The 26,393-nt window shown below is 44.3% G+C and overlaps 1 protein-coding gene across 3 annotated transcripts in view; it reads right to left on the bottom strand.

Moving 5' to 3' along the window:
- Nucleotides 1-26,393, bottom strand: part of chd7 (chromodomain helicase DNA binding protein 7) — an 85,688-nt gene that overhangs the window by 55,749 nt on the left and 3,546 nt on the right. For all 3 annotated transcript variants that reach the window (XM_046051135.1, XM_046051137.1, XM_046051136.1), the window contains exons 2-3: nt 7,490-9,078; nt 5,190-5,518 (exon numbers count right to left, since the gene is read on the bottom strand). In XM_046051135.1, coding sequence (XP_045907091.1) covers nt 5,190-5,518; nt 7,490-8,951 — 1,791 coding nt within the window. In that variant the 5' untranslated portion in view covers nt 8,952-9,078. The remainder of the gene's footprint in view (nt 1-5,189; nt 5,519-7,489; nt 9,079-26,393) is intronic.

Genomic DNA, 26,393 nt, shown 5'->3' with positions numbered 1-26,393 from the left:
CGGGGGGGGGGGGGGTGGTGGTGTTTCCACCAAGAGAAATCTGTCCTCCTGCCAAGCTTCCAGGATAATCAATCACATGAATGACAATAGAGACACACACACACACACACACACGTCCTGCGTCAGGTTTGGTGTTCTGCAAGGTGAATTTTGCTTGCTGGCATGCGTTTGTTTAAATTAGAGATGCCCGGATCGATCGGCTGGTGATCAGAATCGGCCACTTTTCAGCCTTATCGTCCCTGACCGATGACGTCACATATGAGCCGACTGCTCAGGTCATGTACACAGCAACTATTGTCAGAGACACACAAACGCAAAAACATGTCTGTCTGTGTGTGTCATATATATCTATCTATCTCTCTATCTATCTCTCTCTCTCTGGCAATGTTATTACATTCATGCCAATAAAGCTAATTTGAATTGAGAGAGAGACTTTTTACAAGCACCGACCAGGTGAAGCATCAGTGAACACACCTGCTGGTGCTGTTGTCATTAGATACCACGCTGGTTTCAATAGGCTAGTTGTGTTTTTTGGAGCGACTTTATAAAACATACTGCTGACGAAGAAAGTCAACAGAGCACACAGATACAGGGAGAGGTGGCAAGTTGGTATGTGCACAGCAACAGAGGCGTAGATGCGTGTGTGTCAGACATAGGAATTAGGTAATGTATTCTTTCAATTCCCTATCATTCTGTGGAAAATACTGAGCCGTGTTATACTGCAATTTATTTTCAGTTGGATTTTATTTGAACAAAAAAAAAAAAAAAGCCCCAGCCAGAAGCCTAAGCTTTTGATTTTGAGATCTGTTAGAGTGCGTCAAGGTCCTGTAACCTGCTGCAGTTTTGGAGAAAATGTAAAAAAGGTATTTAATATTGAACGTTTTATTATGAATTTACAATTGAATGGACCCTAGGAAGAATTGCTAATGCTGGCGCTAACGGGGATAATAATGTAAAGAAAGAATTCTCCATTAAAGAAAAGTTGTACAAAAATGTAAGAACTATGATTGACAGCATACGCACATAAAGAAAACCATAATTGGCCAAGATCGGAACAGGCAGGTCGGACTTATAAATCGGTGCATCTCTGGTTTAAATCCAGCTCACAATCAACAATGAAAAGACAAAAAAAAAAAAAAAAAAACAAACACCCACACACCACTCAAGGCTCTACAGTGCTACCAATTTAGTTGCATGTGTGCCAAAAAATAGTTACGTGTGAACAGGAAAAAGTATTTGCAAGCACAGCGTGCAGTAAAGATTACTACCGTAATCCCCCGCCCTGCAGCTGGCCATCTGTAACACCGGGGAAAATCCCAGTGGTGGGATAAAGTGGGGTAAATCTTTGATCAGTGTTTTAAAAGTTGACAATATTTTGGGCCCATGCCGAGTGTCCACATACGCCCATAGTCCTCCACTGGTTTCACATAATTGCACACAAGGAGGAGGAGCGCATACACACATGTAGTATAAATATGATTATATTGAATTGTTTGTTAATAAACTGTAAATTTCTTTCGTTTGAGCATTTATGCTCCTTGGGAAAAACATTTGGGTAGAGCCCTGCCACTCTGAGGCACCGTCATCATCTACCTCCAAAACAGGTTGTAATACTATCACCAATAACTGAATATAATAAAAAGATCCATAAAGAACTCTATGAATCACTCACACCAACAGAATGGCTGCATGGCTAATATGACAGACTCAGGAGACAGGTTAGTTTCATCACTCAGAGGACAGAGGGGAGGTTGGAGGAGAGTGCACGAGGATGAAGGAGGGCGAAGAGAGGCGAGGAAGCTGAAGGAGGAAAGGACTGCTGGAAAACGAGGGAGTTAAAGGGTTAAATCTAGCAGGCAGAAACACTTAAGACTCCCAAAGGAAGGAGTGAAAGGAAATCCTGTGTTCAGTCTCTCCCCTTACTCTGTCAATCCACCCACCCAACTCCACCCTCTATCGCTACCGCCATCCGAAACTGACAGACACTACAATCTCCATCCGTTCAGCAGGTTACAGTGTGGTTAGTCACACCTGCTTCATCATAAGGAAGACTTATAAAACAAAACCAGTCCCTCTTTGCTTTGACTTCAGCTCTGGTCTATATTTGTTCTGCCACTTCCTATATTGCGTACACACACTGACCAAGACCCATCATTCTTATCAAATCCTGATCCTTTCATAAGGATCTCACTCTCGTCATATTACGTAATTTAACTACATCTGCTGAAAGACAGCGTCTTTATTTTAAGCACAGGCTGCAAATTTGTAATAACTTGTGAAAGAAATATTACAGAAGTTGAAACTTCAATCATGCTGCCAGTAAATGCTTCTTCAGTGCGTCTTCCCCCTCTGCATGAAACCTTTGTTTGCACATTTTGCTGTTCCTTGTGAAGCCTGGCTGCACTTTTAAGCACTAGTTTGGGTCAAGTCAGATGTGGATGGATACTAAACGGGCAACATACCTCTAGTCTAGTTGGTCCAAACACAGATACTAGATGTGAATCGGCAAAAGCTGAAAAGCAGTTGTCTTAAAACCTTTATTTTTCTTTTGATAAATATATAATGTGAACATTAGTTTGTGCAGACAGCAACTGCACATTGGAAAGCGCAGATATCTCGCACATAAGAGTTAAACTGTGCATAACACGGTGCTAAAGCAATCTCTTAATGATAAAACATCCAAGAATAATTCACAGTATGCTCACAAGGAAGCACCTCCTCCCTGATGCAGCAGTTCCATGCCTCAGCTCTTAAGGTAGGGGAGGTGAGTTTCCAGTAAAAATCACTCAACCGCCAAAAACCATCAGCTTTCAGAGAAATGGCTTGGCAAGATGACCACCACTAGTGCTTGTATTTTCTGCCTTTAAAAGATGATTAAGTGCATCATCTTTCAGAACAAGGACGCAGCCAAACCGATCTGCCTTGGCTCTCCATAGAGGATTTTAAAGTCATTTGGCATTAGATGTCCATTATTCTAACAGGACTGATGACACGAGCATCAACATTTCTATACATCTGTTTTGATAAAACATATAGTTCAGCTGGGCTAAACTTTACAAAAAGATGAGAAAACAGGCAAACAAGTTGCACCAGTGTGTTTGAAACAGGGCTGCAACTAACCATTATTTTCATAGTGGACCCAAGACAATGTCAAGAATGTCTTGTTACCCAAAGACATTCAGTTTATTGTCGTAGAGGAATAAAGAAACCAATGACTCAAACAGATTATCAAAATAGTTGGCAGCAATGGTACAGCTCTAGTTTGAAACACATTATTATTGTGTTAACAACTAAAATGAATTTCTGATTAGATGTATGAAAGTCACAAAGCTGTCAACCATTTTTCATTTGCTGAAATCTGCACAAATAAGGAGAGACGGCTAAACGTTATGGAAGCATTTCCTCGAAGCTGCAGAGCCGCGGCGAGCTGGATGGTATGGCAGCTCGCTGACAGCGTGCATGAGCGGGGGAGGGGAGAGAGACAGGCATGTTATATGTCAACTGGAGTGCTGCACGCAACTGTGTGTGCGCGCGTGTGAGATGTAGAATAAAGGTCACAGCGCAGAACTCTGGCAGAGCTGTGACCTTGAGTTACTGACGAACGCACGTGTGCGTGCGTGCATGTGTAATAACCATGCTTAGCGAACAGATGGAGCTTAGAGTACCAGACACACAGTCATCATGACTGACTGACCAGCATGGCGTGCGTGCATGTGTGTCTCTCTTTCTAACAAGTGCATCGTGAGGCATTCCTGTGCCGCAGACACACACACACACACATACCCCACTCTAGAGTCCTCCTCTAGCTAGGCTATCCTATTTCCCCTGGCACATTTGCCATCCCATTCCTGACCACACTCTCCCAAGCCACACAGTGTCGGCATGCGTGGTTGGGTGTGTGTGTGTGTGTGTGTGTGTGTGTTGACGGGGGCTGCCGGGCCTGGAGCTAGAGGCGGGGCGGTGCATGCAGCTCTCCCAGGCGAGGGAGCAGGGCTCACCAGTCAACCTGGCATCTAGGTCAGGAGTGCTGGATAAATTAAGTGTGACGGCTGAAATGTCAACCACACAAACGCAGCAACGCAGGCTTGGAGGTGGGGTGGGGGGGGGGGGGGGGGGGGGAGTAGTGAGTGGGGAGTAGTGTGAGCGAGAATAAAAAGAGGACTAGATGTGTGTGTGTGTGTGTGTGTGTGTGTGTGTGTGTGTGTGTGTGTGTGTGGCCACAGGACTGCTATTGTGTGTGAATGGGTCAGTGGAGAAAGGGGGCTTTGAGCAACAAAACAAGCTAATGGAAGCCAGGGGCACGTGACGCAGGCAGCGGTCACAGTATGCGCTCACACACACAAACATGGAGGATGCCGCTAAGAAGTGCTAACCTCTTCCCACCAGCCCACCCCTCCTCGTCTCCTCTGCTAGAAATCCTGGACTCCCTCTCTTGAGATGTTTTCCTACTTTTCCTCCCCCCTTAGTGTTTTTCACCCATCCCCCAATCTCTTAATCACCCCCGAGTTTTTCCCCCCCCGCTTTTCCTCACTGTCTCCCTCTTTTCCAAACTGTCTCTCTGCACATCCGGCTACACAACATTAACTTACAGATGACACCCCTGAAAAGGATAAGACAAACAGTGAGAGAGAGAGAGAGACAGAGAGCGGAAAGAGGGGAGACGGGGAGGAGGGAGAGACAGGAAGGGAGGTTTCCTCTACAGAGGAGGGGGAGATGTGGGAACAAGAGGGAGGCGAGATTATGCTGGTGGCGCCTCTGTGTGTGCGCATGTATGCGAGTGTGTATTGCACACGTGTCTCAGGATATGCAGCTCACAGGAAACAAACAGCAGCAAAAATCCCCCCCCAAATACACACACAGAAACACACGGAAACACAACCACACACAAGGCCGACAGCAGACGACACAAAAGGCAAAAAACACACCGATATGATGACACACACACACAAAACCCCACTGAACCAGTGCCCAATGCACCGCTGTGTTCTCAAATGTCATGTACACACACATTTATGCACACACACCACACACTTCCCTTACACTCCAAACACGCACATTCCCCCACCCACATGAAAAATAAACATTTCACATGAAATACACCCACACATGAAAACAAATGCACATAGTCTTGATCTCTGACACATGGAGCGCTGCAACCACATCAAAGCGTTTGTTTGATGGCGACTCACCTGTACGTGAGGCACTTTCTGTGGGGTGAGAGGGGGTGAGGAGAGCGGGTGGGAGGCGGGAGGCGCCCATGGGTGGGAGGCCTGATTTGGGGGAGGGGGCGTGCTCTGCAGGTGCTGGGGGTGGGGGGGCAGGTGCGTGTGCTGAGGCTGAGTGTTCTGGGCTTGTGGCGCTAAGCCCTGGATTGGGGCCGGAACTCCATGTTGAATAACAGGCGGACCCTGGAAACCCATGGGAGCCGGCTGCAGGGGCTGCCCGCTCCGAGAGGCCTGCTGCTGGGCCTGGAGCAGACGCTGGTCTCCCCCCTGGCTGACTGGAGCTTCATGGGGGCCTTGGAGTAGAGGAAAAACAGTTTCAACCCTGACCGTTTGGATGTATGATGCCAACAACATGTTTTACCTCCTGTGTAGGGCTGCAACTAATTATCATTGAAAATAACCCTTAATCTGTTGATTATCTTCACAATCAACAGATTTATTGTTTAGTCTATAAAATGTCAGAAATCTTTGTTTGCTAAAGCCTAAGATCACATCCTTGAATGTCTTGATTTGTCCACAAACGAGAGATATTCACTTCTATTACTATAGGAGTGAAGAAAGCAGAAAATATTTACATTTAAGAAGGTGGAATTATATAGTTTTCTTTTTTTAAAGGCTCAAACTGATTTATCGATCATTAAACAGTTGGTGGTTAATGTAGTAGTTTACAACTAATCGATTAATGGTTGCAGCTCTACTCCTGTCCATCACCAACATGCTGAAATTTAGTCAAAACTTTTTCTACGTTGGTGTTTCAATTGCTAAAACCATTAAAAATACAGTAATGAGACACTAGCTGGCTACAGTAAGTCAGTTTCTAGTGAGGCGTACAAATAAAGCCAAATATAATGCTTTTTACAAGCACTGAAAAGCATAAATCAAAACTGAATTCAGAGCACAAACAACAAAATAGTAACTTTATCTCAACTTCACACAACTGTCAAAGAAGTGAGAACTTAATTATAGAGAGGATGTTATGTGTAAAATAAATCATCCAGGTTTACAGATCATATCAAGTTGAATGTAGATGTTTCTGAAATACATCAGGAATTAAATTGTGCATTTGCGGGATTCTACACAGGTTCAAGTAACTAAAGGGTTGATCCTATTTGTACTGTATTCCATTTGTAAGCTAGCACCTGGAGGTTTGCTGGTACTACAGTGTAATCTCTGCCCCTGAGGACAATCACTAAGAGATCCAAAGATGCTGCATCGTCTGACGATTTGATCTGACCACTCTGGAGGACATGCATAATATATCTAGGGAATGTGTGCATTTGATGAGGAAGAGACATACAAGAAACTGAAATTTTTTCTTATTCAAATAAGCCCAATGTTTCCTTGTGCACTCTTACTATGTCCTTATTTCCACTGCTATGAAAATGTAGCAGGAGTAGCATAAAGATAAAGTCCCTGTTGTCTAATCCACAGCTACTCCAACAGCTCTGTGTTGTACATATTAGGGTTGAAATGGTGTGAGTAGGGCTGGGTATCGAGCTCAATACTTTTTAGGTACCGACCGAATTGCCGGTTACGCACAGAGATGTGGCTCGTGGATGTAAAAGACGTGGAGAAAATCAAAAGTGTGGCTTGATGCAACAGCGAGCGATGCAATATTTGCGACGCAAGATAATTGCTGCCAAGAGCGGCGACACGACAAACCTGGTGAAGCCCTTGACCGTGCATGGAATAAACTTAAGAGCAGAAAGTTGCTCCGTCTTTGCTGCAAAAAGACCGAGATAGTCATCGTCTCAGCGCTCTACTGCCACCGAGCTGCTTCAACATGCCCACCGTACGAGCAGTGTTGGGCAGTAGCGTCGCTACAAGTAGCGCCATTACTAGTTTAACTACATTTCTCAGTACCCAGCCCTAGGTGTTTTCCATGGTACGTTAACTGCCTCTGAAAATACCACACATCTGGTTTTACACAATTATTATCAGTTACAATGAAAACAAGTTTTTTTTAGTTGAACAAAGGCTTTATTATAATTTCCTATTTATTTTAAATATAAGGATGTGTAAAAATTCCCCCTTTCATGAGATTCTCCATCCAGTTGAAATTTATGCTTCTAGATGCCACAAATGAGAACAGAAAATGTCAAGAAAACTCTTTTGTTTGAATTTTTCAATACTTCTGTTTGCTTAACTTGTAATTTTCTGAATGTAGTAATATCCATTAAAGTGGCAGTAAACAAAAACCCTGAATTGGTGTCAGTAGAACAATGAAAAACAATATGGGACAGCATCACCTGTCCTGTGCTTACCTTGCTGTTGGAGCGGGGGTCTATTTGGACCAATCTGTGGTCCACGCTGCGGCCCCATGCTGGGATACATCTGCCCTGCGTTGGGGGGCATGTTGAGTTGCTGCTGGTGTTGGGGGTGGGCGGCGGATAGAGGGGTTTGGGGCGTTCTCTGTGGATGAGCCATAGAATTGGGTGGAGACTGCAGGGCTGTGTACCCTGCAACCTCTGGGGGTCCAGCTAGGCCTGCGCTAGGGGGTCTGCCCTGTTGAGGAGGAGGTGTTGGGGTTCCCAAAACCCGCATGGGGGACATAGATGGGGTGGAGGGGTAAGATCCCTGAGCTGGGGGGGCAAGGTGGGACTGGGGCTGGTTTGATGGCTGGGGCAGATTCTGGGGGTGGTTTAGGGGGTGCATAGGCTGGCCCTGCTGCCCTGCCTGCTGCTGCATCGGGGCAGAATGGGTCTGATGGGGCTGGGGTTGATGTTGCGGTCCAGGGGGGTATCGCTGCCCCTGTTGCCCGGCTGCTGGGCCTGTTCCCTGGTTGAACCTCTGGCCAAGCTGCCCTGGTCCCATGGCCTGGCTGGTGTTAGCACTGACATTAGCATTAGGACCCTGAGCCATCCCAGGTCCCATGGCTCCATACTGGGCCTGATAACCAGAGTACTGGCCTCCTGCAAACCCCGCAATGCCTTGTTGGTGCTGGTGGGTGTGTGGAGGCTGTCGGGAGGGGGAGTGTGGGTATCGGGGTGTGTGGCCCATGTTGGGATAGCCCTGGGGTTGTGTCTGGGGCTGGGGGTGTCTCATCTGGGTCCCCCCCATTCCAACATGTCCCAGGTAGTGAGATGGGTCCTGAGCAGGAGGGGGTGCCATGCTCTGTGGAGGGTAGTGTTGGTTAATGCGAGTTGCATTGGGTGTAGGTGGGCCTTGCATCCCACCATAGTTTCCTTGAGACATCTGGTAGCCCCCCATCTGGTTGGGGCCGGCCCCGGGTTGTGTTGGGGGCTGCTGATAAGCTGATCTGCTCTGCTGCTGCCCCCACACTCCACCGCCACCTCCTGCTCCTCCTCCAGCATCACCCGGGTACCCATGGAGTGGGTTGCTAGAGTTAGTTGGGTTATTATGGTAGTGGGAAGCCATGCCATTCATGGCTGTATTCACGTTTGGTGTCCCCTGGCTGGGGCCATTCTGGGCCATCATTCGTCCTCCGGGGGCACCCGGTTGATCGTAGCCTGTGTAGGGGCCGTGGTCGTACATTTGCCCTAATTTAGGCTGCCCTGGGCCAGGCCCAGCTCCGTGGATCATCCCCTGGTGGTAGCCCCTGTTTCCCTGGTGCTCGTGGTTCAGAGAGGGATTAGTCTGCTGGGCTAGAGGGTTTGACTGAGCAGGGGTAGGCTGCTGAGGAAAGCAGTCTCCTAAATCATCTAATCCATCTGAGAACAGCCCTGCATCGTCCCCGAATAAACTCAACATCCCTGGGTCCGCCATGCCTGTGGTGGGGTGGGGGGCCCACAGATGGAGGGGACTGGATGGAGGGAGGTGTGTTGTGCAGTACGGAGCTAATCAGCTAGCTGCTAATTTGAAGCTTGCTACTCCATGGTCCTCATTAAGGTTCCTGGAGAGACAGAGGGAGGGGGAAAGAAAGACAGTGAAATTAGAGCAGGTACACGCGAGACCAGGAGGCTGCTGTTTGATTCAAATGCTGAAGTGCTGTTTTGAAAGCTGGTTGAACGTCATTAGAAAGCTCATTGAAGACCGTTTTCTACACCTGAACACATTAACTTCCCTCGAATAACCACGTCTGCTCATTCATCAAACAACAAATGCAACCAATGAGCTGAAACATGCAGCTTTTACTGTTACTTTGACAGCATTTTGTGTGAATAAGATGGAATGAAGCAGTTTTTCTGCACAAAATATAGCATGGCATATTGTTGGAGCAGCACAACACTCTTCTGTTGATGTACATGGAACATGGATGTAGATTTACCTCAGCAGTATTAGTGGTGAGCTCAAGTCAAAGTTATCAGCTAAAAAAAGTCAGTGGTAGTAATGTAGAAGCAAACCTATTACATTATCAGATGTGACTAACCAGCAGTTTGTCATTATTACCATACACCGTCACACTACATAATTTTTAAATGTCATGGTTATTTCTAAAAAGTCTTACTTTAGTTCACCCAGTCAAGCAAAGCTGTGGCTAGTTAAGTCATGTTTGCACCGACATGTACATAGTCCATAAGTTTGTGGTTATGCTTGGTAATAGTAAATAAGACTTTAGATTGTAACCATGTAGACTTTCCCCCCAATACAGGTCTTAGTTGCCCCAGTTTTGGCAATACTGGCCAAGAAATTACAAGTATATAGTATACCTGAAGCCTCACTCAGCCCTCTTTAGAGAGGGTGCATCAGACCAACTTGCATGTTACGCAAGTAAATCAGTTGTATTCACCCATTGAAGAAGAAAAAAAGCTTCACATTTACACACCCAGAAACCCACACTTCACATTAGCACTGCCCAAACCCTCCCCCACCATCATTTTACAACCAAACAAAAGAACTTCTTTCTTTTCCAACACAGACTCAGAGTCATTGAGAGAGAGAGTGTGTGTGTGTTAGAACAAAGGGCCCAGCAGATGCAACTCTGTTTGAACAGCAACAGCTGCCATCCAGCCAGCCAGAAATCAGCCAGCCCACAGGCCAGAGAGCTTTGCTGGACACCAGTCAGTCAGTTGTTAGCTACTTGGTTAGCAAGCCATTCAGCCGTCTGGCTGACTAACCACTCAGCGAGTCCTGGCAGATGTTTGAAGACAAAAGGTGCTACTTCTTTAGCCTCTGTGTTGATCTCCGAGTATAAACGTTAAATGAACATGCACACAACCAGCCTACTTTATCATTATTAAAGTAGCCGTGTGCGTGTTGAAATCAGAAACAATGCAACACCCGAGTCTGCACTAAGTGAAAGGGTGAAGGTAGGTAGATCTAAGCATGCATGAACAAGTGTGTGTAGGCCAGATCGGAGACCGGGACAGGGAGGAGGTGGGGGAGGTTTATGCGCTGCAAACAACAAAAAACTCCCTGCTATAAAAGCTTGAGTTGTTCCACAATGTCTAAAGGTTACAGAAAAGACTAGTTTAACTGATATTCTTGTAATCATCTGAATGAACTGTAAGAAATTTAGCACTTTAAGCAACATTTTCTCTACTCCATCACTATCAAAATACTGCTTAATGTCGAGTTTCCAGCCAATCAGAAGTAGTAAGCCAACATTAGCATGACACAGGGCTACAGTAAAACAGCCTTCCTTCAGGGAGCTTCCACAATGCCTGATGGGAGCATTGACTCTTGTTGTGTAAATAGCCGTTAACAAGCCCTTTCCTGCATGTCTATGAACCATAAACAAGCTTCCAACACAGACAGGAAGACAGGTGCTGCTCAAATTTTCACATTATTATGGTCAGCAACAGGCAAGGCACACCCTCCACAGTCATCTGTACTCTGTAATTTATAACTCCTCTACAGTGGCTCTGTTGTCTAAGCAGTGATTCTATGTATGGAAAGGCACTACAACCTGAGTGCTAATGGCTCAGTGGCTAACATGGATGTCACATCTGTATTCTCCACAGCAGTTGGTTGAATAAGGTCCGCATCTACACACAAGGTCTCCGTTTTAAAACGAAAACGCAGTAGCGTGGAGGGCGCCTAAAAGAGCCAGAGCTGCAGCCGCGGAGCAACGTTTAATGAAATGTCACCAATTAAAATCACTAATTGCTTCTGTACATCTAGAGCATGAACACACAACCAGATCAGACAACATTTGGACTCATCACAACATATGAAATTTTAAAAAAGGGTTATTATTGAATTCATGACACATCTGGATTAGCAGAGAGACTGGCGGCATCCAATCAAAGGGTAGCTTTGGATTGCAGACGCAATCTTTATTTTGCCACAATTGAGAGAAAATAGAAGTATAACTAGATTAAGCTATTTTATATATTAAATATAGTTAAAAGGCTACAATCCTGGTATCGAAGTACAATCAACAGTTTTATTTAACATAAAACATCGCTTTCAGCTCTACTGTGAATATGATTTATCTCTATAGAGCTCATGCAAACGTTCTCTTACATCAACCCAACATAAAACTAACGGCCTCTTCGCAGGTAAAGCGGCGCTGCAGCTGTTGCCATTACAGAACTTGTTTGGCTACTAGACCACAGAAGTGTGAGCTGCAGCCAGCACGCTAGAGTTACATCACTTCCCGTGCATTTCAATCACTACAGGAAGTCAGATCTTTTGCATGTGAGCGTGTGTGTGAGGTGTGTGTGTGTGTGTGTGTGGTAGGTGAGTGTAATTGAGTATTATTTCACTTCCTTTGCAGCAAGCTACTACAAAGGCAACCGATTTCCTGTCAACTCAGTCAGATGCACACCACATTAGGCTGTGAATTCTGCATTAGAGAATATATGTAGCTGTATAAGCACCGCTGGCTACTCTGTGTGTAGCAGCCTCAGGGCTTTCATCCGATAGCAGCTCTAGTTTCAGTAGGAAGGCAAGAGATTCTTTCCACCACTTGTCTTCCTTGTATTTTGTCTGGACTTGAGACATTAGTCTCCCGTAAGATTAAACTCAACTGCACCCTGGACAGAGCTGGACACATTTCCTCTGCACTTCAGTTCTCTTCGTCTATTTTATCCTCCCTCTCTCTCTCTCTCTCGTGTTTTTCATTCCTCTATTCCTGAGTGAAGCCACCTTTCATGGAAAAGACAGGCCTTCTGCTCTCCTCAGCTCTGTTTTCTTTAACTTTCTGTATCATTTCGCCTCACAGCGAACACACACACGGAATTGGGTGAATTGTCAGCGTGCCACTTTAGACACCAAATCTCATCAAAGGACGGGGCATTTAGCTCACCACCATCCCCCTGCCACAACACACACACGGTGAGGAGTCTAGAGGAGGTAAGCCCACATCCGTTAGGGGTGTAATGGTACATGTATCCACCCCGAACCTTTGGGTACAGGATGTTCAGTTCGCCCTGTGACCCAGACAATTATTTGCAAAATAAGTCCATGTTATCCTGCACGCATGGAATTGAAATTATATTAATAGTGCAACTAGGCTTGGGTGGTATCACGGTATATATTTAGAAATCCCAGAGCTGGGCCTTTCAAAACTGTCAAAAATACAGGCTCTCCACCTTCTCTTGAAGTGATCCAGAGATGCTGTATTGTAGTGGACACCCTCAGCATAGGTAGCCTTTATTCACTGACAGACTATAACCAACACTGTACATTTACTGCTAAACTTCACTGCTTCACTGCTCACCTTTTCCTGGGAAATGTTTAGACCAGCGCAAGCTGCAGCTGTTCAAGAATTAACAGGTCAGTCGTACAATGGAGCATTACAGACTTTTCTTCATTTTATTTTTATTAATTTACGTGGACGCTTTTATCCAAAGCAACTTGTAATTGCTATATTTGCCTCTGGAGCAGCTAGGGGTTAAGTGTCTTGCTCAGGGACACATTGGTGTCTCATAGTGGATTTGAACCCAGGTCTCTCACATCAAAGGCATTATCCACTGTCTCATCATCACCTCTTAACGACAACATGCAATAATTTTAATTAAGAATTACAGCCGATGAGCTTTTGAATGTTTACATTTTTCATAAATGACAAAAATATAATTTTCTACATTTTGTCTTCCCTGCTGGACTGAAAATGTACTGAACCATGAGCCCAAAACCAGCCGTCACCTGGGAACATGAAGCGCTGGCTAAGGTTGTTACGACAAGTGCAATATTGAAAATCAGCTCTATGGACCAGTGAACTCTCCACCTCTCACAAGAGTAGGATCAGGTGCTTCCCCAGTTTCCCCAGCCTTCACCAGCTCCGACACTCCACTGGGAGAGGAGCCAGTGCTGATGGACCGGGTCCGCCTCTCGCAGGCCGAACTTCTACAGAGGATGAAAGGCGGGGGGGGGGTGCATTTACTGCAGCCAAGCAGGTCACGTCTTCGCCACCTGTCCCCTCCAAACAAAAGAAGAGGCTCGCCAGGAGCAGTGGGGGTTCTGGTGAGCAAAGTTTCCTCTTCACTAATCCCCTGACCTAGAATGTAATCGAGGCCCCGCTATGCTGAATTCCCTGGCCCCTGGCTCGCCTTAGTGGACTCGGGAGCAGACGCATATTTCTTGGACCCAATCTTGCCGCATGTTAAGTGTAACACTGGCATCGCCAGTGTGTAGTGCCCTAAATGCAAATGCTCCTCGCCCACCTCACCAAACTCCCGCATCTCAGGCTCTCTGGTAACCATCATAATAAAAAAGTATTCAATTTGTTTTAAAACGGTTTTAAAAAAATCTGTCATTTTTGACGTCTACTAATGAATAACAATAAAGTGTATTTGTAAAGAACTAAAATCAGGACAGATCAAGTAATTTGCCACTAATATCAGATGTGTTTTGGCTGTTGAGAAACCCTAAATAACTTCACTAGGGCTGCAGCCAACAATGATTTTAGTATTCGAAGCTTCTATAGATTTCAACGATTCATCGATGCATCGTTTAAGAAGATTTTGCCTGCCGGTGGTGGTGACATTGGTCTCCAAACCAGGTTTTGTCAAGAAAACACACGTGAAATGTGAAACAGGAAATGAGCGATCCTGCACACGAAACAGCTGCTTTTTGTTATTATAAAGATGGCAATTATAAAAGACAAATAATCTGGGTGAAAGGATGGATCGGCACACGCAGGTAGCAGGGATCGTCTGAGCTACAGAGAGAGCTGGAGGTGCAGCTCCCCGACACCCGGTTAACTCCTGACTGTGAGGTCACAACTCACGGCCCAAAAAGAACAACAAACGCACGTGTGGACATTTTCAGCTGAGGTCTGCGGCTTACTTTGACTTCAATCATGATTTCAGTTAAATGCTAAAGTTGCTGTTTGGTTACTCTCTGATAAGGCGCCGTCGTGCTGTTGCCGAGGCGACATAACTTTCGTTTTACGGTAACATTACAGAGTTGTTGTTTTCTTTAGCTTGAGATAATCCCAGACTTTGGACACTTTCTTCTTTGTCCCTCTGTTTTCTCTCTCTTCCTGCACTTAATCACGTCGTGTTCACAGCGTAAGCGCGATGTGCGACAGTAATAAACGGAAAAGTTAACTGGATTAAACGAAGCATCAAAGAATTTGTGTTGATGGATTTTAATCGATTAATCGTTTCGGCCATAAACGTCACCGCGACAGCGCTTGCCAATCAAATACACCAGGTACTGTCCCCTTTCACAAGCATCAAGATGAGGGAGCAAACCATTTCTGCCTTCATAACTTTCCAAGTTGGAAAAAACAACAGCTTCCTTTTAACTGATAAAAACATGAAAGGGCTGTGTTGTCTCTTGGCATCCGAGAAGGCTTCACGCAAGATTGTATGTTATTTTCTCACTGGTACCTGTGGAAACACACCCACATCCAAACATTAGCATGCACTCAGACTCACTCAACTGAATTAAGCACTTTTTCTGACAAACACACACAATTTGAATTCCACATTGGAGCTGAAACAATTAGTCAAATAATCAATTAGTTTGGTGCAGGAAAGTTAATCAGCAACTATTTTGATACTTTATTAACCGTTTGAGAACTTCTTTCATGCAAAAATGCCATAAATTTAAATTCAGTGCAAATATTCTCTGGATTTCTTTATGTATTGGTTTTGGACTTTTTAATCGGACAAAAAAGAATTTGAATATTTCAACTTGGGTTTTGAGAAATTGTGATTTTTCTTCCCCTGACATGTAAAAAAAAAGAAAATAAATCAACAGATTTATTGATAACAGCCTCACAACTAATCCACATGTCTCTTTTACCTTCAGCATTAGGTGGTTAACGCAGCACAACAGGCCCTCAGACCTACAGTCCTGCACAATATCAGAGAAGTACCCAGTGACAGACAAAGAAATTATAGTGGCACAACTGAGAAGTTGTGTTCACTCATGTGGTTTCACAAGCTCACGCTGATGTTTATCTGCGTTTTCAGAGGTGAAAGCATGTTCACGCTCAATGAAATAGAAAAGATAAAGTCCATCGCCCTGCTGCGAGATAGCTGTTCCACTTCTCTATTATTAGTGGTGCACCAACACTGCTTTTTAAACACCATTAAGTGGATTACCCAATGCTGAGTAACGTAGCACATATTAGTGATTTATGCTGTCATGATACCACAAATTCACCTCCAACATGTGAAATATATAACATGCAATAAGTATTTATCAGTATGTGTATATACTTTGTTTTATTTTATACTTACTGTATTTGTTTGCCTTTTTAAGGATGATTGAGATATGGACAAGAATTTCAATGTACCTGTGCAAATGCCAATACCCTCTATTCTATTGAAATATAAAAGTAGTCATAATTAATGGCTCCACAGACTCCAAGTGAAAGTGAAATAGTTATGTTGAATGGAAAAGAATGCGTGATAAGGGGAAAAGTGGCAACTATCGGACCGTTTATCTGAAACAGACACTTGCAGATTGTTGTTTCAAGGCGTACTGCGATACAAGCTTTGGGTGAACTTGTACATGTTTAGATAAATGTCAAAGCAAGCTGGAATAAAATGTCATAACACTAAATGCTGGAGGAATACAAGAAGGGAAGACCGAAGGGATGTAACTAACGACTCATCTGCTGACTGTTAATCGATCAATCATTTGATCCATAAAACAAAACCTAAAGCACAAGGCGACGTCTTTAAATGTCTTGCTTAGTCTGACCATCAGTCCAAAACTATAAAAAAAAATATTCCACTTATTTATAAGACCAATTAAAGCACATTTGAGCCTAAAAACATTCGCTTTAAAAAGTGATAAGATGAAATTTCAAAAAACATTGAACAGACTCATCCTGGTCAAACAACTGACTCACTGCAGCTCTGAGAGACAGCAGTAATGTGGTCATGCTAACTGTCCTGTATATTGACGCAATCTAATGCCAACGTTGGCTACTGGAAATTCCTGGGGGGAAAAAAAACTGACAAGTGAGATGGTTTCAAGATGGGAGGCCTTTCCTTAGCTTTTCTTGTGTGTTGTAACCCCAAGCAAACTATGTCCCAAAATAAAACCTGAGCTACTTTATCAGGACTTTGACCTTGAAGCGGCCGACATGTTTATTATCCAGTATAAACCAAGCGACAAGAAATATAAAAAAGTGTTGTGTGACTGCTGGAGGCAAAAGTGTGAGAGTCCAACAATATAATTAACAGTTCCACTTCACCTGAAGCCATAAGTAATCACTGAGTGGGTTTAACACATGTACTTTCAGCAGACTTGATAAATGAACTGGCGATCACCAGCCAGGCTCAAGAATTTACACCAACTGTGCAGCTCTGTCAAACCACAATTATCAGGGTCATCCATTTAGCAGAGCTGAAACCACAGAAAAACACCGCCAAGTTACTGCAACAGAACGCCATTTCTGCCAGCCAGCAGTATTACAGTCGTTCCTTGAAGTGCATAAGAAATGGGCCTTCATTTAATCAATGCCCAACACTATCAAAAAGTTCTTGTCATATTTTAACAGATACATAAACTTGCACTTGATGAACACACATGTGGAAAGTACAGAAGAGATGGTCACAGTACTGAGAAGTTTCGCTGTAGATTTGAGACCATACATCAGAGAAAAGGTGATATGATGGATATGGTAAAAGAGCGTGCATTTTTAAAGCTCGTGCAGACTACATGACTTTCAGCGTTAGCTGATCACCGTGCCGTTAACACTACACAACTTGCCGTATGACGGCGGTCTTGAAGTCGTTGTGGCGTTCACACTATGTGACTGATTGGTGACAGGGTCACACTGCACGAGCTGACAGCGACTCTGTCACACGACGCTGGTCTCCAAACCACTTTTTCCTCAAGAAAACACGTGTGAAATGTGAAACGGGAAATGATGAGAACCTGCACACCAAACAGCTTTTGTTTGTTGTTATAAAGATAGAAATTATAAAGACAAACAATCTGGGTGAAAGGATGGATTAGCAAATTAATGGATTAGCAAACGCAGGTAGCAGAGATCGTCTGAGCTACAGAGAGAGCTGGAGGTGAGTAAAAAAAGTTTTGCGGTGAGCCGAGCTCGCCGACCGGCAAATCGGGCAAAAACTCCTTTAGTGCGCACTAAGCTTTAGTCAGTTGTGTTAGGGCTGAGCAATAAAATAATACTTTCTCTATTAAAGATATTTTGTTGCGGAAAAGGGGCTAAAAACATTTTACTGAAATTAATTTGTGCATATTTGTTTTGAATGTTCTGCCTTGATTTGTTAAGTGATCCACTATTTGGCATCAAGTGTTTTTCTGACCAAAGACAGTTAACCATCTGGTTTCTTCAACTCTCACTCAGGAGCAAACTCAGCCGTTAAACTTAAAAAAAAATAATGATTTGACATTTATCCTGATAATTATTGATTATGAATTTGTTTTAATTTTGATTATGGCAAGCCGTTTTAACATTTATTACTTAAAAACTTACTTGCCGCTATTTAAAAGCTAATAGTAGCCTACTTATATTAGTCACTAGTAACCATTCAAATAGTTACTTGTGACTAATTGCACATTTTCCATTGAAATCTATAGGGCTCTGTAGTTCAGATATCCATTTATTAGTTACTAGTAACATTTTCATTCAACTTCCTGTGGTTTCTAGTAAAATAGCTTGTTGATGGTAACATTTTCATTCTTACTAGTAAGAGATAACAGATACTAGTAAAATGGAAATAGTTACTAGTTTCAAATGAATAGATAATATCTGAACCAGGGCTATACACACTGGGCGTGCCGGTGTAAACATGAAGCAGATCGTCTATTCCGTTGCAGAAGATTTGGTGAAGAAATGCTGATGAAGTTTTTTTTTTTTGTGTGTGTGTGAGAGAATGTAACACAGGAGTATGGCGGCGGAAAACAGACCGCGAGTCGTTGCAAAGTAAACAGCGACATGCACAGTAGCGTACAAGTGTAGGCGGACTGGCCTAAGTGTTATTTGCACGGTACAGAATATTTAAATAAAAATACAAAAGGATTGGAAAAAATGCAGTTTCCTGTGCTGTATTGAAAATGTACCGAGCGGCGAGATTCGTGTACCGGTACACGCCTAACTTGTACGAATACATTTGTCGGTGATGGTGCAGGTGACCATGTACCCACAAGAGTCTCCAAGTTTCTAAGCAGTACTTCTGTCAGCGTGAAGCAGTTTTAGTCAGTGATGTTATCTGGTGTGAATAACTTCTTCCTTCTCAAAAACAGTTCCTGTGTTCATTTCAATTTCTTCATTATCTTGTGAACAATTTGCATGTGGCGGTCCTCTTCTTTAGATCTGAGAGGGCTCCTTATTAAGTTTCATTTAAGAAAACTGATTTTATTAGTCCTGACGAATGTGAATCATCATACTCGACCTACCACCTCCAAATCACCATGTATGCGGCGTTGCTGTGGGGTGAAAGGAAGCAAACAGCGGCTCAATGAAGTCCTGTCTGTGCTGCTGAAAGTTTGGCAGCTAAACCGTCTGTAGCCTCCAGGCTTTACTACAGGAAATATCTGCCATGTCAACAACACCATTTTTTTCCACTGAGACACAGACAAACAGCCAAAGAAACAAGCTGCACAGTCGACACAACCTAACTAGACACCTGAAGTAGCGAGTGATCTCCCTCTTCCTCTGGAGAACACGTGCGCACCCACCCACCTCCCATTACCACTAGGATCTAAGTCGCTATAATTTATACCTTTGTTCCCAAATGGAGGACAGCGTGCAGGAGCTGGCTAGCTGTGTGTGTAATTACGCTCAAGTGAGGGGATGCAGGCAGGGCCGTGTGTTTGGGGCTGGGATTTGAGGCCCGGAAGGAAGGAAGGAAGGAAGGAAGGAAGGAAGGGAGAGAAGAGAGAGAAGAGGAGGGGAGGGGGAGAAAGAGAGAGAGAGAGAGAGAGATCAAGAAAGCGAGAGAAGAAAGAGAAGCAGTGAAGCTAGAGAAAATCTGGTTATTTTACGCACGGCTGCTTCGTTAATGGACAGTGTGTGTGTGCGCAGTGTGCATGTGTGTCTCGGGGAGGAGGGGGGGGTCAGCAGGAAAGGGCTGTGTTTATCCAATCTGTTCCCTGCTTTTACCATGTGGTAGGAAAAACCACTGGCCGGCTCCCAGTCTGATCCCAGAGGACATGGAGGCCAAGAGACAGGCGGGGGGGTGGGGGTGTGTGTGCATGTGCTCACTGAGCTAAAGAACCCGTTATAGGGTCTCTGAAAGTGAGTGCAGTGTTTGAAAGTCACCTGGATCGGTTTCAAGGTGAGGTATGCGGCCGTGTATGTGATGATGACATTGAGTGTTGGGGGGGGGAGATTAATACTACATACGCACTGCTGTGTTTTCGTTACGTTTGCACCTCCTGTCCAGACTAGGGATGCACCGATGACAGTTTTTCACCTCCCCCGCCATTTATTTTGCCTTTTTTTGCCCCATTGCATAAATTAAAAAAGTCAGAATGTGCATTTTTACTCAAGTGTTTCCCACAGGCTTTGGAGAGACTACGGTGGGGGGGTCCGAGGCCCGAGAGGGTCCGGTAAAGTAAATCACGTGTCCATTTACTTTTACTGGACACGTGTAATATGTTTCATACTTTGAGAATATAATCCAATGCTTTGCGATGACTCCCGGTCCGTTTTCCGCCGCCACAGTCGCGTTGTACTCCAGTGTTCCACTCAGCACCTGATCCACCTCGTCGTCTCCGGTGTGGTTCTTCTCTATTGCTATAAACTTTCTGATTTCGCTAAATCTTCTGCAACTGCGGAGTAGACAATCTGCTTCACACGCATGCCTAGTGTACTTTAACGGCTACTAGATGTGCGTTTTTAGTCGTTTTGATATAGACAAAGATCCACACTGAAACGCAGCTAAAACACTGGTGGGAACTGAGATCGTTCTCGTTTTTAAACAAAAATGTAGTAGTGTGGATGTAGCCTAGATCAGCCCCATCCCATGCAGGATGGGAAGCAGTATTTGAGTTGCTTGTTTCGAAGAGAGACAGGGTTCAATATAGTGTTAAGTAGAGCTACCTAGCCATGGATGTGTAGTGGTGATGACGAGGAGAGCAGAGAAAAGCTCTCAGGAATGATGCACATCTGCCAAGGTGACGGCCTCAAACAGTAACAACACTTTCCTCAACACGGTGCAAAAACACAGAGGTGACCTCTGCTGAAACAACTGGCACCATCTACTGAAAGAGGTCACTAGGAGATACATGATCCCAAAAACGTTTGAACAATAATTTGGAAAGGGCAAATCATGAGAAATACACAAGACACAAAGAGAAACAGAATAACTTTAACCTTAGAAAGCTGGTGTCTTCAAAGTATTAGTTTCGTCAGAGTGACGCCTCTTTACCAGATCTACGCAGCTCCATGTTTGATGCACTTTGGCTCTAAGAATTCACTGCCAGTATTTGGTTTAATCAACAGTCAGTGAATGACGTAACTGCTGGAAAATCCAATGGGTTTCCGTTCTGAGCTAAACACTACATCTATACACCTAAACGCCATTCATACATGAGATACGTTCAACCTCTGACTCATTTATGAGTCTACTGTAGCATCCGACTGACACTTAACTCTGGTCAGAAGGGAGGTCATGATGTCAGGTACACCAAAGTGCTTATAGGCAAGTCATCGGCAGCCATCTTTTCAAACTGTGAAGACCGAGAGGCTTTCTAAATGAATGGGAATAGAGCAATAACTGCACTTTCAATGTCACCAAGACATAAAAACTGCATGTGAAGAATCAGCAGTGAAATCGGGTAAAATAAAACACTGAAGATGTTTTATGACTTTGCCCCAAAATGTGGTTTACAAAGCGTTTTCCCCCCCCACCCGTTATACTTGTTATGAGGATTCATTAAGTGGCGCATCTTCTCTTAAAAAGGTCACCTCTCCCCTCAGACTGCGTGGCTCGCTGGCGACAGAGCTGCGCGTCCTTTGATTCATTTAAAAAGATCTCATCCCCATCAAACAGTTCCAGGTGAGGGGGGGAAAAACGGTTGTGCTCAGTGATGCAAATGAGCCATCACTGTGGCACACTACAGGCTTCGGGTGGGGGGGGAAACCCCTGCAACTCTTTTCAAACTTTCAAAGAGGGTATTGCTTTTAAAGAGAACTACAGGATTTGTTGCTAGCCGGGAGTCTCTTCCGACTGTTCAGAAACCCCCACCGCTGTTTAGATTTATCATCTATGCGCAGAGAAAGTATGATGACGAAGCTTTGGAAACATTTGAGATACAAGAACGTCACAGGCCGTACTTTTCTGATTTTCATTTTTATGCAAAATGTGACTAAGACATGAGCTTCCAAAGAACAGGGTTTTCACAATGAATTTCCCACAATACTGACTAAAATATCCCTTTATGCAAGAGCGCACACACAGTATAGACAAGGCTACCCCCACACCTGCCTAATCAATCACTGCTATTGACATGCCCTTTTAGACCAATGGGATAGGCAGGTCCGTTCTGTGTCCCCAGAGATTGGCCGGTTCCCCTGCCTGCCCCGCCTGCCTGCTAACAACCAATTAACTTCCAGCGTCCGTCCTATAAAGCTGTGGGGTAACTTCTCCCCCGGGATGCATACACCCCCCTATTTTTTTGTCCTTCCTTCCCAGAGTCAATTCGCTCTACAGGATCAAAAGTGCTTTCGTTGTGGGTTTGATCTCCTAAGCAAGCTTCTTTTTATAACCGTGGCTGAGTGGCATTTGTCGGCAGGGTAAAAATCCAGCTGCTGGCGTTTTGAGTCATCAGAGTGCAACAAATAATGACCAGCATTAACCATCAATATCATTTAAGGGGAGGTGTGATAGAGACATGTTTAATGGACATTTCTAGAGATACATACAGCTTCTCTTTCTTGTGGTGAACAGTGCTCTTTACTTATAAACCTCGCCGCTCTCCGACCATCTCCGTCTGCCTAGCTGGATGTTGATTCCACGAAGCAAGCAGCACTTAACCTTTCATCAGCCGTGTGAGTCAAGGAGGAAAGATGGTGATAGAAAATGAGGAGAGGTGGAAGGATGCATGGATGCCACAACGGCGCCATTAAACAACAGCGCGTGCCGGGAAACTGATGAGATTTTCGTGGCTTTGAGGGAATCAGCAGCGGCGGCGACAATGACACAAAACTCCCACATATTCCCAGGGAAGCGCTCTAGGTTTTAGTTTTGTTTATTTGTTTTCCCCAGCAGCAGTGAGGTTAGATAGATGGCGAACGAGAGCTGAAGGATCCCGGGAGAGGTCAGGAGGACAGATTTCAAGGCACGCACACATATGGGTCAGAGATGTACTTGACAGGCCGTCTCCTCTGTCACACATACAGCCCACACACAAACACTTCAGAGCTGCATCAACGCCAGCCTCTCTTCCAGGAACAGCACTTGGTCCAGAAGGCCCTCGCTGCAGGAGGAGGATGGGGGGATGGGGGAGGAGAGTGCGGAGGAGGGAGGGAAAGGGGGAGGAGGGAGGGGGGGGTCAGCAGGAGAGACAGGTGAGAGGGAGGGAGGGATGAGAGAGAGCGCGAGAGCGAGAGCGAGACAGTGATGACACTCAGTTTTGAATGTCACCACGGTGCTAAAGACCCCCACTAACCTTTTGGCTGGATATGAGGGCTGGAGGAGGAGGGGGGAGGAAACAGACAGGCAGGCAAAGATGGAGAGAGAGAGAGAAAGAGATGGAAAGGGTGAGAATGAAAGAAGAGGAGGGAGGGAGTGCATGGGGAGTGAGTGGGTGAGGGGTGGAGCGATAGAAGGCAAGATGAAAGAGATGGGAAACAAACAGCACCACTTCTCATGTCTGCTAACAGGGCTGCCATCCACGACACATGATGACAGGAGACAAAATGGCCACCCCTAACAAACACCGGCTCTGATACCCAACACCAGACTTTCACCAGTGAACTGTCCAGCAGGAGCACGGCAGCATCAGGTGCTTTCTGCCCCGCACAGGGAACAACACCGACAGGCCGTGTCCTCCACCTCCGAAAATACAAGTTTGATAATCAGGGAATGTTTTTGTGACTTCAGGAAAGTTGTCATGTTGGTGAAATATGCAGGCCTTTTAAATGCAACTGCCAAAAGAGTATTCCCCACCTGCCATGTTTTAGATTATCCCAAAACCTTGCATCACTGCTTGCTAACTGGATAAACAAGTCATGGCACCTGCTACCAGCCAACGACACCGGTCATTGTGCTTTCTTATTTCTTTAACCTTCAATTGTAAGAACAGAGACCTACCTAAGGCATACAGATAAAGTGGATTTGCAACTTTAAAAATCGTGTAAAAGCTGAAATCAATAACATGTTTATCAGCCTGCAGCTTTCAATTAATATATGTGAAGCACTATACTAAGTTGTCTTTTAAAGGGACATTAATCGCCTGTACCTCAGAACTTAAACACTAAATATATAAATCACATGGTCGGGTTTCTTTCTGTAGCTAAGAAAATATCATTTTCTGCCTTGGCAGTGTCTGCAGGCTGAAGAGCTTGCTGAGAGGCTGTGTGAAGAGCTCTACTGATCAGCTGTTAAGGGCAGCATGGCCTGAGAGGACTAGCTGCTGCTCAGATTTGTGCTTTGAGCACAGGTTACTGTTTGAAAATCGACAGCAGTGGTTACTGACTCATAACTCGGGCGTTTTGGGTACATTTCACCCACATTCACGGTGGAAATTCCACCCTTTGTAGTAGGATTTAATATTCAGTAACTAACTTAAAGTACTGCCTACTTAAAATATATTACTTTGAGGTACTGAGGCGGTTTCATGCAACCACAGACACTTTGACAGTGACATGGTATCTTGATGATACCCTTATACCACCTTGTTCTTACTAAAACAAAGTAGAGCTGCAAAATACTGACACAGTTGCTTATCTCTGGACAAATTTTAAAATTTGTTAGTCAACTTCAGCACCTAAACGGACCAAGTATGTGAGTAGGTGCTAATGCTTCAAGTTCGACATTCAGTGCATCCCTAGTGCCAACATGTCAGCGCAATTGCTGGTGAAATTTACTTGACTTTTGATTACAACCCACAGGAAATGACTCAATTCACTATCAGAAAGTGATCCATTCGGTCGATAACATTTAAAAGACTAAAGGGAGTAGCATGTGTGTCATTTAACCGCCATTCAAGTTAGCGGAGGGCTAAACCGAAAGTTAGCTTGCTCATCCGCCAAAAGTAACCACAGTGGACGCTATAACGCTACAGCTAACTAGCATTTTGGTATAGTATAAACGCATGGCTACGCACACGGCAGATGTAGCAGCCTTTAATGTGACTTGTTTTGTGAAAACGTGAACGGATAAAAGGGTTGTGAAAGTAGGGCTGGGCGAAATGGCCAAAAATGTGTTCACGATAAAAACATTTTAGATCATTCCATATCGCTAATTATCACAATATATGTCAAATCATTGTTTCTTTAAAGTTTAAAGGCTGATTTTTGCTCCTGAGTGAAAAGAAACCAGATGGTTTATTGTGTGGTTAAACTTTTCTTTATGGTCAGAATGTGACAAACACTTGATGCCAAACAGGTTTAATATGATTAGTAAATCTTTTTTCAGACCCTTTCTCCCCCCCCCCTCAACAAAATCAATATTTTTATAAAAAATATTAAAGGCTAGTTTGTTATATTGAGGAAAATTATACTGCGATAATCATCATTGTTGTTTTATTGCCCAGCCCTATGTGAAAGGGTAACTTCATTCAGATTTGGAAGAAATACGGGCGAAAGACAGAAAGAGAAAAAGGCAACGTCCAAAACTAACGTGCTACATTCGCCTCAAGTCGTAAAAAGAGTCGCCACATAACTAGTGAGCAGGCCGGACTTGTGGGGATTTTGTCACTCAATAGCACAACTCACAAGTAAACTGTGCAAAAAACTATTTTCTCAAGTTTTGAGTTGGTATACATATTTACACACTGTGTTTGAATGTGTCCAAAAGATAACCAGCATGGGATGTTGGTCGATACACAAAGCAGAGAGAGAAAAATGAGACGGGATGGACAAAGAAGTGAACAATGGTCATTTTCACTAGCAGAGCACAACACAGTGCTCTCTGCATGCCAACAGGGGCACTACTGACTGTCCACACAAGCGCTTATTTCACCGTTGTCCTCTCCTCATCCGGACCCTTTTCCTACATTATAACTTTATCTTTCTTGCTCTTCCTGAACCAGCATGTAACCTAAAAAAAAGGTCACCAGAAAGTGAAATGTTCAGATAGATAGCACTAATGATTCATAGGTCAAATGAACAGTGAAGAGCTTATTCACTGACGGACACCTGTTCCAAACAAAGCGCGTCTTTCATTATCCCAACGAACGACAGCGGCACGGTTAAATATTTATGGTTATCACAAAGTGTTTGAATGTGTGGTGAAGATCATAAATGTGGAGAACGAGCATCAAGCGCATGGGTATTGCACTGGAAATTGAAATTGCATCTTTCTGTGAAATCTCAATTAAATGCCTAACTTCAATGTTGTGTTTCGTAGGAAATGAGTCACCTCGCCGCATGTGGTGTAAACCCATATCATAACCCCCAACGTAAGGCGGCAGGGCTTTCCCAGCCTTTGTGTGAAGCCACGTCGAGGAACAACATTTTGGACATTGGACTGAAAAAGGGAAATGAGAAACTTCTAAACTACATTAGTTTTTATTGGTACTGAGCACACAGGATTAACATTAACACTACATATTTGCTTTAGTTAAATGGGCCGAACAAGCAATTTATAAGGTAAAGCTATTGTTCCGGTAACTTTTAAAGCACCATTTAGATTTTGAGATGCTTGTTTCCTGTTGTTTCCCATGTTAACGCCTGTATTATCCCTCCATGCCCTCTGACTAGTGCTGCGC

Source organism: Micropterus dolomieu, linkage group LG06 (genome assembly GCF_021292245.1).
Source record: "Micropterus dolomieu isolate WLL.071019.BEF.003 ecotype Adirondacks linkage group LG06, ASM2129224v1, whole genome shotgun sequence".
Taxonomy (NCBI): domain Eukaryota; kingdom Metazoa; phylum Chordata; class Actinopteri; order Centrarchiformes; family Centrarchidae; genus Micropterus; species Micropterus dolomieu.
This window is presented reverse-complemented; position numbering and strand designations above follow the sequence as displayed.